This window comes from Peromyscus leucopus, chromosome X (assembly GCF_004664715.2).
Source record: "Peromyscus leucopus breed LL Stock chromosome X, UCI_PerLeu_2.1, whole genome shotgun sequence".
Taxonomy (NCBI): Eukaryota; Metazoa; Chordata; class Mammalia; order Rodentia; family Cricetidae; genus Peromyscus; species Peromyscus leucopus.
In genome coordinates this window covers 36,351,973-36,366,869 of record NC_051083.1, presented here as the reverse complement: position 1 = coordinate 36,366,869, position 14,897 = coordinate 36,351,973, and the positions used below count along the sequence as shown (strand labels likewise).

At 39.9% G+C, this 14,897-nt stretch overlaps 1 protein-coding gene across 1 annotated transcript in view; it reads right to left on the bottom strand.

Annotated features, from left to right (window-relative positions):
• Positions 1-1,963: 1,963 nt before the first annotated feature.
• Positions 1,964-14,897, bottom strand: part of Sms (spermine synthase) — a 51,016-nt gene continuing 38,082 nt past the window's right edge. The window contains exons 8-11 of the mRNA XM_028873212.2: positions 12,759-12,873; positions 11,305-11,384; positions 3,693-3,808; positions 1,964-2,474 (exon numbers count right to left, since the gene is read on the bottom strand). Of these exons, the coding sequence (XP_028729045.1) occupies positions 2,435-2,474; positions 3,693-3,808; positions 11,305-11,384; positions 12,759-12,873 (351 nt within the window). The 3' untranslated portion in view covers positions 1,964-2,434. The remainder of the gene's footprint in view (positions 2,475-3,692; positions 3,809-11,304; positions 11,385-12,758; positions 12,874-14,897) is intronic.

The following is a 14,897-nucleotide window of genomic DNA, read 5'->3' as shown; positions in this document are numbered from 1 at the left end:
AACAGTACATATTTTTTTATTTTGATATCAGCAGTGCTCTAGCCCATTAAAAACACCACCAACCCAGCTTTCCCCTGATCCAGTTGGGTCAGTGTTATAAATATTCAATCACATTTCCAAGAGAAAACAGTATTTCATGTCTTAATAAATCAATTCTTAGTATCTGCTGTGTTGAATAGAAATTTAAACACTATCCATATTTGTTTTGTCTTTCATTAAAAAGCTAGGACACCATAATATATTCCACCGTTAAAGGAAACTTTCACACTACACAACACTAAAGTCATTAAGAAAAAATAGCATCACTGGATCATTAGCATTTCTTTAAAAGGCAGCCAAAGTAAGACTGGGTTTTAGCTAGAGCACAGGGCAGGGGTGGGGGGATGTTGGTTCAGTTTGCATGCTTCTGTGTTAAAATAACAAGTGTTCAAAACTGAGATCCTCCTTCAGCAAATAAAAAGAAATTAGTCTGAATTCACTTTTATTACTCAAGATAAACTCAACACCGCTTCCTTTATTTTCTCCCAAATGTATCTTCCAAGTAGCCTTGCATAACCTTATCCTCTTAATTTCTACCACTTGGCTTAGCAGGACCTGAGTCACCAGAAATATGAGTGGATCTGTGGTTGTGACCTGAAGTTACTCTTCAAGCACCAACCAGGTCATGCCTTGCATTAATAATATATCCCAAAAGCTGGTATACTTATTCTCTTTACTTAAATGAAGCAAAAATTGAGCTGGGTGTCAAGGTGGTATAAACTCAGTTCTCGGCAGAGTTCCAGGCAAGCCTGGGCTACATAACAAGCTCCAGGACAGACTGGGATACATACAGACTGTTACTTTGTCTCAAAAGTAGCAGTAAAATGGGGGGAGGGACAATTGGCCCCAACTCATATTCTAACTGCAGCAGTACATCAAATTTCAATCCTCCACAATACACAAAGTCTTTCAAAGAATTACAGAAGAATTTGGATAGAGAAGTGTCTACTAGTCTGTTTTTAACCTATCCATACACAAAAAATATTGTTAAACTTATCTAATTTGAACATGACTCCCAACTCCTTTTATTCTGTATTGTTTCTTCTTCCATGTCAATCCAATAAAAATCGCAAATGTCTGCACTCATTTTTAAAGATCATTTGGTATACTCTATACCGTTAGTTCCTATCTTAGGAGGAACAAAGAATTTTCAGTGTTGATCCTGATTCCATCTCACTAAATATTACATTTTCAATGTTTTACTTACTGTAAAAATACCATAAATGAACCAATTCCCCTGATATAGTATAAATCTTCTATACAAATAATACGAAAGACAATTTAAATTGGTTGGATTGTTATCCACAATACAATACCAAGTTGATATTCACATGCACTTTCTTTCTTTTTTTTTTTTTTCCCGAGACAGGGATTCTCTGGTTAACAGTCCTGGCTGTGCTGGAACTCACTCTGTAGACCAGACTGGCCTCACAGAGAACCTCTGCCTCCCAAGTGCTGGGATTAAAGACATGTGACACCACTGCCTGGCCACATGCCCTTTCTTAAGAGTTCCTAAGTTATTCTTTTTACCACAGGACTACATGAACTCTATTGTGCATCTGCACATTCTGCAGTCTTCTCAAAGTTTCATAGCAGCTATCCCAAAGATTTTTATATTTACTTGTAATTCAATCACCAAGACTGGTAACAGAAATAATCTTTTGACTTTCAACTTTTCAGTCAGGCAAAATCTGCTATTCTCAGGTCAACTTTATAAAGCAGAGGTGGCAAATAGGCCATGGATCATTCACCACTGTGATAAATGAAGTCACTACTACAATTCACAAAGGTCCCAAGGCCTTTAACAAAGACAGTATGACATAAGTCCAGTTACAGAACTAAACAGTCTAGAATATATCTTTGTTCTTGGCCATCAGAGGTAAGAAAGAGGAACATGGGCTGAAATAAAGTGACAAAACACATGAAAGGTCTCTTTTGTAATTTTAATTGAAGCACTGCTAATCACTTAAGTCTTTTTAAAGCACCAAATTTTAATATCTAAGTCAATTTGGGAATGGGGGGGGGAACACTATCAGGAACTTCTCTCCAGAATAAAACAATGATATTTACTCCTCCACATGTCCAAATTAAAATCTACTAAAACCCAAACCCCACACAGAGAAAAAAAAATACTAAAATCACATTCTAGGGGGTCAGTGCATTCCGCAGTCTTTGCTGGGCTGTCTAATTGTCCTTCAGCTGACTTTCAAAAATTAACACCCTAGCTCATTAAAATATACATTTTCCCATTGGCTTTTTTAAATTAAAAATAATAATTAAAAAAAAACACTTGAAGGAATTCGTGACCAGTTGCCTGACTCAGTTGATGGTATATAGGACATATGGAAGTCAGGAAGGCGGCTTGCAGCACACGACATTCAGGGGATGCTCATCTTTAAGGCTTAGCTTTCTTCCAAACAGTGTAAAATACCCACCTGGACAGGGAGTCAAGGAATAAGGAAGGTCATTCAAGGAGGAGCAGGTACCAGTTAACATGTGTACATAGGCCTACAAATTGAAAGAGGGACAGAGATTTATTGGCGTAGGTTGAACACTGTGGGGATGGGACAAAGGGCTTTTAAACAAGACCACTTTGCAGCATGGGACATCTGACATTTGGGACAGTTCTCTCAGGCAACACTGTTGCTTCTGCTCTGGAGGCCTCCCAAAAGATTGACGAATCAGTATGAGGAGAAGAATAAGGAACAAGTGGATGGGAGTAAAGGAAGAGGGCAAAGAGGCAGGGAAGGTGGAAGAGTAGAACAGAAGTTAAAGGGACTCTAAGACCCAGAAGCCTTCTCCACATTACACCTATTTCTCAAAGCTCTAAGCATGAAGAACAGTTAAAGGGACAAGGGAGCAATGGAGATGAAGAGATGTTAAATCTCTACAAGCCATTGAAGAACATGGCTGCCCAGCAAGCATAGTATCCCCCGCTTTGGGCAAAGGACCTGGGCAGCTCTTGTCCCTTACTAGGCATCCAGCTTCAGCAGCCTATTTGCCCCAAGCTAGGAGCTAACCCAGGGCCAGCAGCAGTTCGAGGGCCCCCTGATAACAAGGGAAACTGCCATCATGAAAGAAACCTGGACTCAGCTTGCAGCTATGGAAGCTGATGATTGCTAAGAATGGTTTATCACAAATATGGCTAGTCCTGCTAGCCAGCTTACTCAGGGGATCCCCCACTTTCCCTTTCATATGCTGAAATTGCTGGCGGGCCATTAAGCTTTTATGTGGGTTTCTGGGAATTCAAACCACTTCTCAAGTATCAGGTACTCATCAGTCCCCTGGAGGACTGAGAAACAGGCCATTGGGCCCCACCTCTACTGGGGTAATAGTTCTGACTGGGGCGACAGAAGAATTTGCATATGCCTGGCTAGGGCCTGTCACTCGACAAACCATTGTTTCTGTTTTAGATCAGTGGGACTTAATGATTAAAGGCCCCTGGAAATCTATGACAAGGGACACCCCAGTCTCTAAGATCCAAAAATAAAGCCTATTTTTCAAGTTCTCAGGAAGAGTCCCACTTAAGTTTGAAACTCAGAGTTTATATACTATAGAGCTAATTCTGCTTGTTGTTATGATTAATAATGGCAGCATGTGATGTACTTAGATGATCTGAAAAAGTAGCACATAATGTCATGGTCAAAGGATACAATTCCAAGTATGAAGGGACACAGACAATCTCTTTTGAGAATTCCACAGGACAATACAGGCGCCCCAGCTGTTCTTCATAGAGCGACAGGGCTTCAGTCAAATTGACACAATTCCCCTAAATCAGAGAGAAAAGCAAACAATGGGATTTCCAAGTCATACTCATTTGAAGGTCTCTAATAAAGGGAGAACAATTGGAGCTTGAGATAAAAGTTCATCTTTAAAAATGAGATAAGGCCTTTATACTTCCACAAATTACACTGAATTCTATTTATGGATTCATTAGTTCATTCTCTTTCTACCTCATTTACGGAGCTATTTCAAATTATTGAAGTATGAAGCAATAGAAAGCAGTGAGGCCAATTTCTCATTAGTGACATAGTTCATTGTATCCACACCATGCAATTTAGCATATTCATCCACATAACCCACTCAAAGTAAATTTTTTGTCAGTACCGGTCACAACTGTGTTGAAACTGAAATATCAAAATGATGGTCTTCCTTTCCACAATGATTTAAACTACATCCTTTCTTAAAAAAAAGTTCTGACACAACTGTATTCATACCTCATCCTTTCCTCAAATTCTGATTCTGATTTTCTTAAAGTGTACACTACTGTATGAGTGTGATAGTCTGAATTTTGTGGAATCAGTTCTCTGTTTCCACCTTTTGATGTGGCTTCTGGGAACCAAACTCAGGTTGTCAGGCTTCTGCTGCAAGCCTTTGTATCCACTGAGCCATCCCACTAGCCCTCTGTGACTAATTTTTAAGGAATAAGGAACAATGTGAGATGAAAAACTTCACAAGTGGCCTATGACGTCAGAATTTCTGAGAACAACCTTTTTAAACCAAGTATCCAGCCAGCCAGCCATGGAAAGGGGTTAGAACTATTCCAAGAGATGGCCTTGGTAGCTTCAACTTAGCACATTCACTTAGCACAACGTCATCCTTCAGTGCCAGCCTGTTTAATAACCCATCATCTAGGGTCCTGCAGTGGGATTTAGCCAAAGTGCCCTTCACCAGCATATAATTTGGTTTCAACATCAAGTTCACCATGAGAGCATATAAACACCACACATGTAATTTACAATTCGTAAATAGAAAACACTGTGCAGTTGTTTTTAGAACACATCACCACTGGGGAAGCGATATAGAACGGAAATGCCACCAAGGTGTACAGCTGAATGGTCGTCTGCTATCTTAAAACTGACACCCTGCTGTATGTTTAAAGAGGACATATGGGAGGGCCGGACCTCCTTACTGAGAATGTGGTACAAAAATTGGAAGGTTTCAATTTATTCTTTCCCAACATTGTCATGAAGCAGTTTTTCAAAAGAAAAAGGGAAAGAAGAAACTCCACAAATAGAGACCTACCCAAAAAAGGAACATGATAAATTTCACTTTCCTGTCTACATAAATAGAACATTTTTTTCTTTTCTTTTTAAGAAAGATACATCGGAGTTCCAAAACAAAACCCAACAGCAAAGAAATAATCACTCATTAGTTCAGCAGCTTCGGTTCTAGAAAATTCTCCATGTCTCATATTATACTTAAGTAACACTTACTTTTTTAGTTTACAGACTTTTGTATTGTTTACATTTTTAACCTTAAATCAGTTTGTATAATTTCTGTAATATAAATCCTTATCTGTGCCCTTCTTATTAGTTTCAAACGTGAGCAAAACTAGCTGGCTGGCATATGCCTTAAATCCAAGCACTCGGGAAGCAAAGGCAGGTGGATATCTGTGAGTTAAAGGCCAGCTAGCCTGCTCCATGCAACCAGTTCCAGGCCAGCCAAGGCTGCATATACTCTGTCTCAAAAAGTAGGGGTATGGGGGGGGATAGGACTAGGCCAGATGACTCAGTTGTTAAGAACACTTATTGCTCTTCTAAAGGACCCAAGTTCAGTTCTTAGCACCCTGTTGGACAGCTCACCACTGCCTATTAGCTCTAGCTCCAGGATGACCCAATACCTCTAGTCTCCCAGGTCATCTGCATTCACATGCACATACCCACACACTCACACACACATACATATACATAATTAAAAATAACAAACCTTTTTTTTAAAGCAAGCAAAACTAAATAGTAAAAAAAAAATCATACTTAGGTGAACTGGAAAAAAAAATTTTTTTGAGAATTGACACTAAATAAATGGCAGGAAAAAATGGCTCAGTGGTTAAGAATTCTTACTGCCCATGCAGACGACCTGAGTTCAGTTTTCTGTACCCATGTTGGGCAGCTCACAGGGGATCTGACCTCAATGGCCTTAGAGGGTACATGCACTCACATGAACATACACAAACACACACATTTTTTTCAGTTTTTGTTTTGCTTTATGAGACAAGGTCTCTCTGTTGTATAGCCCTGGCTGTTCTGGAACTCTCTACATAAACCAGATTGGCCACAGACTCACAGAGATCCACCTGCTTCTGCCTCCCAAGTGCTAGGATTAAAGGTCTATGCCAGTATGCCCAGCTTAAAAAAAATCAAGAAGAAAAATTGACAGTTAAGGGTCTGAACAGACAACTCGGTGGTGAAGAGCACATACTGGGAGTACAGACACTCAAGAGTTCAGTTTTCCACATGTATGTCAGGGGGCTCACAAATGCTTGGAACTCTAGTTCCAGGGAATCCAACACCCTCTTTTGAACTCCACAGGCACCCACACTCTCACTCACAAATAACTGGAAACATAAAATAAAAAATAAATTTCAAATGATGCTAATGATGGATTACTTCCAGAAAGCAGATTATGAAAGTGGTCAGGAGTTTGCTACATTTTTCACGGTAGCTTCCCTGTGTCTCACAAACCCATTTTTGTATGTAGCAGTGTGTGTGTGTGGGGGGGGGAAGGGTTGGAGACAGAAGATACATGGTCAAGTCCCAGAACCTTACTTCTATTCTCAAAAATACACATTCCCAAGTTCCATGGCAAGATAGTAAGGCTACCTTCAAGCACCCAGTGTGATGCCAGGATGTCACAAACTGGCCACTGTGACACAAGCAATGTGTTGCTGGGAAGATTCAGTTTTTGAAAATCATTATATAACATCCTCACCCCACCATTAACCATCTCCATTTCTTCTGCTACACACTCCACCTAAGGGCAGAAGGGGAATGGTAGGAATGAAGTGAGCATGTCACTAGGTAGTAAATAAGTGGAGTCTAAGGGTATAGGTCAATGGGAGAACTCCTGTCTAGCATGCAGGAATTCACCACAAAATAAATGAATAAATAATGAGTGAATGAATGAATGAATGAATGAATGGTGGAGAGTACGGCTTCATGCAAGGCTTATGCCCCTTAATCCATGTGAATTTTAGTGTGTGACACATACAGACACCAAACAGAAGAAACAACCCCAGGGTATCACAAAATGTTATCACTTCACATCTCCACTTGTAGTGAATGGGAGGACAGAATGTTCACAGTGATGTCTTTTGAATAACTCTTGGCAAAGAACACAGCCTTGGACTTATGATCTGTAATATAAATGATCTGGAGGTTTAAAAAAGAAACAGTTCACAAAAGCAGGTTATCAAAGTTTGAGTCATTAGTATTTGCACATGCTGTATTCTCATGGAACATTTCTATCAGTTTCTCACACTAAAGCACCAGTTCCCCATTGCAGGCAAGGACAAAACCATCATACCTCCTAATGGAACCTTTCATCTACTCCAAACTGACTGCTTCAGAGGATCCATACTTAAATCCCCTTGCCTCAGCCTCCCAGGTAGTTGGGATTATAGGCAGATGGCACCCATGCCTAGCTTGTTTTCAGTCTCTGTACTGGAGCAGAGGAAGCCCTGCATTAGTGCAGTCCTGCATGAGTAAGTATTATTGTCATGGGCATGCCTCAGCCCCATAGGAATGGTGAGATTCAAAGAAATGGCAATACCTTCCTTGGGTTTTTTTTGTTGTTGTTGTTTTGTTTTGTTTTGTTTTGTTTTGTTGGTTTTTTGAGACAGGGTTTCTCTGTGTAGCTTTGGCCTTTCCTGGAACTCACTTGGTAGCCCAGGCTGGCCTCGAACTCACAGAGATCTGCCTGGCTCTGCCTCCCGAGTGCTGGGATTAAAGGTGTGCACCACCACCGCCCGGCTCCTTGGGGTTTTAATGCTAGTGATTGATCAATGTGTACAAAACTAGTAACAACTTTCTCCTCCAGGATGTTCACAACCTGAGACTGCTCACTTATAGATACCTCCTCTCAAGACTAGCTAACTTCTTTTCCCTATGCTGTACATAATAAAACATGCCGAGGTTCCAAGTTGCTTACAGTCATTGGCTCAACTCTATCAGAGTGCACACAGCCTACCTGACCCCAGCCTTGCCATGCAAAGGTGTCCTGCTCTTTCTTTTCATCATTTTTTCACTACTCCTAGTCAGAGTTCCAGACCCAACCCATGCAGATCCTGGTACATCTCTATTTGGTTTTAAGATCCTAGAGCCTCATATGTTTCCTCAATTAATGTGCATGAGTGTAGTGGTATTGTGTTCCCCAATATATTGTGCACCTTAAACTTATCTGGGGTCAGAGGACAGAACAGCCACTAGACATAGAGGCCAGAAAATGGTGGTGCACACACCTTTAATCCTAGCATTCTGGAGGCAGAGATCCATCCGGATCTCTGTAAGTTCAAAGCTACATTGGGAACAGCAAGGCATGGTGACACACACCTTTACTCCCAGGAAGTGATGGAAGAAAGCAGAAAGGTATATAAGGTGTGAGGAACAGGAACTAGAATCTGGTTAAGCTTTTAGGCTTTTGAGCAGCAGTTCAGCTGAGATCCACTTGGACGAGGACTCAGAGGCTTCCAGTCTGAGGAAACAGGATCAGCTGAGGAATAGGTGAGGTGAGGTTGGCTGTGGCCTGTTCTGCTTCTCTGATCTTTCAGCATTCACCCGAATACCTGCCTCTGCATTTGTTTAGATTAATAAGACCTTCTAAGATTTGTGCTACACATGAGACTTCCTTCTAGTTGTGGAAATGTGGAGACAAGGCAATACAATAAATATGCTCCCCAAAGTCCAACTCACTGCATCGGTATTGCTTTCACAGTACAAAGCCTTGTTTGAGTGGGTTTCATCATCAACATTCTACATAAAACAGAGGCCTGCAAACTTCCTCCGCAAAGGGCCAGACAGATCACATTTTAGACAGCACAGACCATGAGGCTTCCCTAGCAATATTCCACACTGCTCCTGGAGCACAAACAAAGGCATGGCAGTTTATCAAGAAACTACAGAGCAGGCAGCCATATCTGGCCCACAGTGTGTAGACCCTGTAGCTTTAAGCTACCATGTGCCCACAGGCTTTGCATGCAGTGGGAAGAGAAGGAAAACAGGACAAGCTAGAGCTTTAGGTGTCTCAGTATTCTAAATTCTTTCCAGCATTATTCTTCTCAGATCCCATGAAATAGCCAGGACAGACTCGAGTCTGCAGACGAGTGCTTCCTCGGGGAAAAAATAAGACCTCCACCTGTTCTGGATATTTAAATATACCAATAATCTTTCAAAGCAGTTCATCAATTGGTACTAAGTAACAGTTGGACAGAAATAAGAAGTTCTGCCATGCAATTACACAGTATAAGGTGAAGATAGCTAATGACTGTGCACTGCATACTTTAAAATATTACAAGAAAGGAAGATGAATGTTTTCTCCACAAACACATGATATATGTTTAAGAGGATACATGTGCTTAACCTGATGAAAAAGTAGACGATGTATACATGTAGGTAAACATCTCATGGTAACTCTGTAAATGATCATTGTTATGTTTTTATAGATCAGTCAAAAATAAATTCATGTTAAAATTTAAACTAGCATAATTGATTCATTTACAATACAGCTCCTGAACCTAAAAATCAGGGAACATCACAAAAGGGGTTCAGAAAGATTTTAAGAGCCAGAGGAACAAAACAAATCTATTGTGACATTGTGTCTGCTAGAAATGCTATGGAAGCTACCCATGATACTTGAGCAATATGGCTGCCAAAATCATACCTGAATGAGGATGATACAAATAGACATGATAATGTGGAAGGGAGACGTTTCATGGGGCCCAACCCTAGACAAAGAACTACCGGCAACTAAAGAATGCTGAAAACCAGAGAAATAATCTTCCATAGGGAAGAGCACACCAACTGATTACCCAATACCAAATGGTCAGTCCTGAAAATATACATATAAATAACATTATATAGACTGAGCAGGTTGTATTTATGTATTTACATATATATCACAAATATATGTGTATCTATGTGTATGTATTTAACAATTAAAGAAAAAGAGGCCATGAATGTGAGAGGGGGGGTACATGAAAGGGGTTGGAAGAAGGGGAAGGGGGAAATGATATAATTACATTATGTATGATTTATAAAAAATATTTACGGGCTGGAGAGATGGTTCAGAGGTTAAGAGCACTGGTTGCTCTTCCAGAGGACCTGAGTTCAATTCCCAGCAACCACATGGAGGCTCACAACCATCTATAATGAAATCTGTTGTCCTCTTCTGGCCTGCAGGCATACATGCAGACAGAACACTACACACAGAATAAATAAATAAATCTTTAAAAAAAATATATTTACAATACAATGTACTGGGGCTGTAGAGATGTCTCAGCAGTTACAAGCACTGGCTGCTCTTCCAAGGGACTGGAGCTCAGCTCCCAGCCCCACGTTGAGGAGTCTCATAAGCACCTGTAACTCTAGCTACAGATCTGATACCTCTAGCTTCTACAGGCAGCTGCACTTACATGCATATACCCACAGAAACACATGCACATAAATAAAAATAAGTCATTTTAAAATAAAAGTATTTAGCATTTAGTATTTAGCAAAATTAAAAGATATACCTTAAAGAAATGAATTATTGAGAAATCAATACAATATAAAATTGGTCACAAAAGTGAAGTGTTTTTAGTGGATGGGATTTATGTACGAAAGACAGACAATAGATTTCTGCTTAAGATGGTCCATAATCAAAATAGTAACTTCTTATTTCAGTAAAAACTAAAAAGGGTTAGAGTTTATGTGTGGCAGGATGAATACTCTCCAGTAAACTCAGAAGAATTCAGAGTCCAGAGTGCAAGTGCTGAACTTGGCTATTAAATTTTGTACCAAGTAAAGAGACTGGATTAACAATCAGTTGCCTTTGTCACTTTTTAGGAAGGAGTATAATATCTTTCTATATGTACCTATTTTATACAAATACCAAACAATTCCAAACCTTCTTTAAAGTTAAGAATACCCTCAAGAATGAAAAAAAAAGTACAAAGCAACAATTCACTTCTATCTGGTGTCTGCAGCTCACACTATATATAGGCAAAGCTGCTTATCATGAATGTGCTGCTTTTCCTTAGAGATGGACCTAAAGGATGGTGGGTCGGGGGAGAACTATGATCTGTGTCTCCACCTGCTGGTGCAATTTCATACTACAGGCAGAGCCAACTAAATCAAGCTTATCTTGCCTGCTGCTGTTAGTTGAATGATATTGTTGTTCTCCTGACAAAGGTAAATTTCAAGAACATGCAATCAAATATCCAAATAATGGTTTTTATTGAAAGTCATCGGAGTAGGGCTAAGGGCTGAGGGACTGGAAGTATGGTTCTACCTGTGTGAAGTATTTCCCATCCTGTTTCAGAACTTTCATGGACAGGTCGAGAATCAGTCTGAGAAACTCCCATGTAGAATCTGGATGTGAAAAAAAATTAAGTTTTGTAAATATGTTTTCCATCTATCAAATATTCACTCATAGTCAATAATACAAAAGAAGAGACCCCCATGTGCTGGCACATGCCCATCATCCTAGCACTTTGGAAGCAGAGGAGAGAGGATCAGGAGTTGAAGAGCATCTTCTAGTAGGTTTGAGGTCAGCTTGTGCTACATGCGACTATTTTAAATATGCATGTGAAAGTTTGTTCATAACCAAAAATGTACAATCATATAGCTGGTTTGTGTATACACTAACACAATCACCAAGGTCAAAATCAAGTTTGCATCTACTTAGGATGAAAAATACACCGCCAATAAAGACTTAACATAGGGGACTGAGAGTGCAGCTCAGTGGTGGAGAGCTTGTTCATATGCAGGAGATCCTGGGTTCTATTCCCAGCATCACTCTCAGATAAAGAACAAAGACTGAACACAAAGGCAGATCTCAGTCTAAAAGAAAGCTGCTTAAAAAAGGAAATCAGCAATGCACACTGAGAAGCTGAGGAAATCCCTGGTTGTGGAGAGACAGAATGTTGCAGCCTCCTTAATAGCCATTCAGTGCCTACCTGGGTGTATTAACATAACACATGTGTATTAACAGAACACACTATCTTCGCCCAATACCACAACTAAAAATGTCTTCAGAAGGTTTCCAAAAATCTTACAGCAGAGGTTACCCTACTTTACTTAATGTTGTCACCAATGGATTTGAATATGCCTTGATTTGTGAATTTCTTTTGTTCTCCAACTATAAAAACATGAGACTGTTACCACATTGGAACATTACGTAAACTCTACCATGGTCCTTCATATTTAGTTCCAGAACACACAGACCTTTTGCGGTATACGCTGTGTTTTCACATTAAGGGCAGGAAGAGAACCAAAGCCACATTAAAATCCAGCCACCTTTCCCACCATCAATACTAGTTCAACTGCTTTCAACAAATAAAAGAGGAGATGAGAAGATTGCTTGGTGGGGAATGTGCTTGCCATGCAAGCATGAGGATCTGAGTTTGACCGCCAGCACCCACATATAAAATGTGTATGGTGGCATGTGCCTCTGCAATCCCAGTAGTAAGTAGGGAGACAAAATTCCTATGGCTTGCTGGCCAGCCAGCATTGCCTACTTGATGAACATTCTAGGCTCAGTAAGAAACCCTTTCTCCTCTTTGGCAAGGATCTCCAAGTGGTAAGAATGTGGCTGGCTTCTTTCTGCTCTTCTGATCTCTCAGCTTTTTACCCCACCTCCCGCCCCCCAAAAAAGAAACCCTTTCCCAAAAAAATAAGGAGGAATGTATGTGCACCCATGTGCAAATATGTACGCATGCATAAAGAGTTCAAAACACAATCTACCTTCTTCTGGAGATGTTGAGATTGGGACTGCTGTCAAATCATTAATCACATAATCAAATTCTCTCCCTTCTTTGGCGTACCTCTTCAGTACTGGAATACAGTCTTCTATGAGAACCTTTCAGAAGGAACAGGATTGGATGCATGAGTCAACACAAATGGGTGTCATTAAATACTTATAAATAGGAAATGAGCCAGTTGTGGTGGCTCACGTCAGTAGGATTTGCTGAAGGAGACAAAGGCAGGAAGATCACAAGTTCGAGACCAGCCTGGGCTACACATTTTTAAAAATAAGAAATAAATAAATAGGAAATGAAAGCTGGGGGGTAAATCCACAGCACCAGCACCAGCACCAGCACCATAAACAAAGAGACCTTCACCCCTGTCTGTTAATAGGAAAACTAAGTATTAAACATATGCTTATATCCTTTCTTATCTGAGTAGTCCCTCCCCTAATTGACTAATGGAGACACAACCTTATTTAAAATAATTTACATAGGTTGCCCATAGACCCTTGATAAGAAAGGAGGACAATCAAGTATGGTAGCCCACACTGTTAATTCCAGGTCTTGGAAGGCTAAGACAGAAAGAGTGTTACCCCACAGGTTTGAGGGTAGCTGGTTTTTATGTTGAGTTCTTAGTAGGAAGGATAAGGGAAGACTACAGTGTAAGAAGTATGGAGTTTGATATATTTGAAGATTTTTTTTGTCCTATTGTTTTATAAAACTTAATACATTGCACAAGTTGCGTAGGCAAAGTCAGAGAAAATGTGAACACCCAGCTACGTAGAGTTTGAGGCCAGCCTGTACTACATGAGATTTTTGTCTTAAAAAAAAAATAGAAAAAAAAAATCCTCAACTAATCCACACATTCATCCCATCTGAGAACTAATGGTACGTCCCCATATAGAACTTGCCTAGAATATGCATGAAGGTCAGGGTTTGATCCCAGCACCCCAGAAAAGTTGATTTGACACTCTCACAATCAACACAACTCTGAACACAGACAGTAAATTATTCTATCTCACTACAAATGTTCTATTCTCCTCTATGAACAGTCATATTAAACCCCCTCACTTGCCAATTTAAAAGGTAAATTTTCCTTTATATCTTGGTTTCCAAACCCAAGGGCTTAAGTTTACTGAAATGCCCTTTTCAATGGTTTCTAGGATTAGCTGATTTAGTTCTCAAACAAGTGGGTAACCCAATATGTCAGCATCACTTACTAAATCTTTACCCAAGTGAAATGAAATGCATCTTGGTCCTGGCATGGTAGCTCATGCCTTTAATCCCAGAACTCTGCAGGAGGCAGAGGCAGGCAGATGTCTGTAAGTTCGAGGCCAGCCTGGTCTACAATGCAAGTTCCAGGACAGCTAGAGCTGTCTCAAAAGAAAGAAAGAAAAAGAAATACATCTTGGATATGTTAGCAATGCGTTTGAATACATACTTGACACAAGTTAATGTTCCCATGACATCCCTCTTATCTGTCTATAGTCTGTGTCCAACTTCCTATTTGATTACAGGGCCTTCAGTTAACTAGCAATGGAAAGGACAAGCCTCCTACAATCATTGTTCTCTTAAGTTCCGTTGGCTATTTTTAGACATTTGTTTTAATAAAGCCACGTTGAAAATGTCAGTTGGCCTCACTCCCTTGGTTCTCTGAAGAGAATTAGGACAAATGAGAAGCTATGGAAACTGTTCTCCTATTACCAGGCACAAGATATACCATGCCTTTCCACATATTCACTTTATTTCATGTCATTCAGTCAAATCTTCACATAGCTCACATCAGTCTCATAATACCTCTTGCTAAGTTTATTTCTAAGCATTTAGCAAATTACTTTGAGGAGGATTTCCTGCCACACACCTCCCAATTTCCTTTCAAACTGTTCTGCATTCAGCAGAAAGTAAAAAATTAATCTTTCCTAAGTCACTTAAATCTTTAATCACTAAACCAATTTCTCAGAAGTCCAAGTAACTGTCAAGTTAAATTTCTTGGATTTTTCAAACCACTTTTTATTCCCTATATTTATTTTATTATTTTTATGACCTCCATCTTCCTATCTTACTTATTAGTGGCTTCGAAAATAAGCATAAACTCAGATACACAGCATCCATAAACTGGTTCCTACTTCCGACGAAA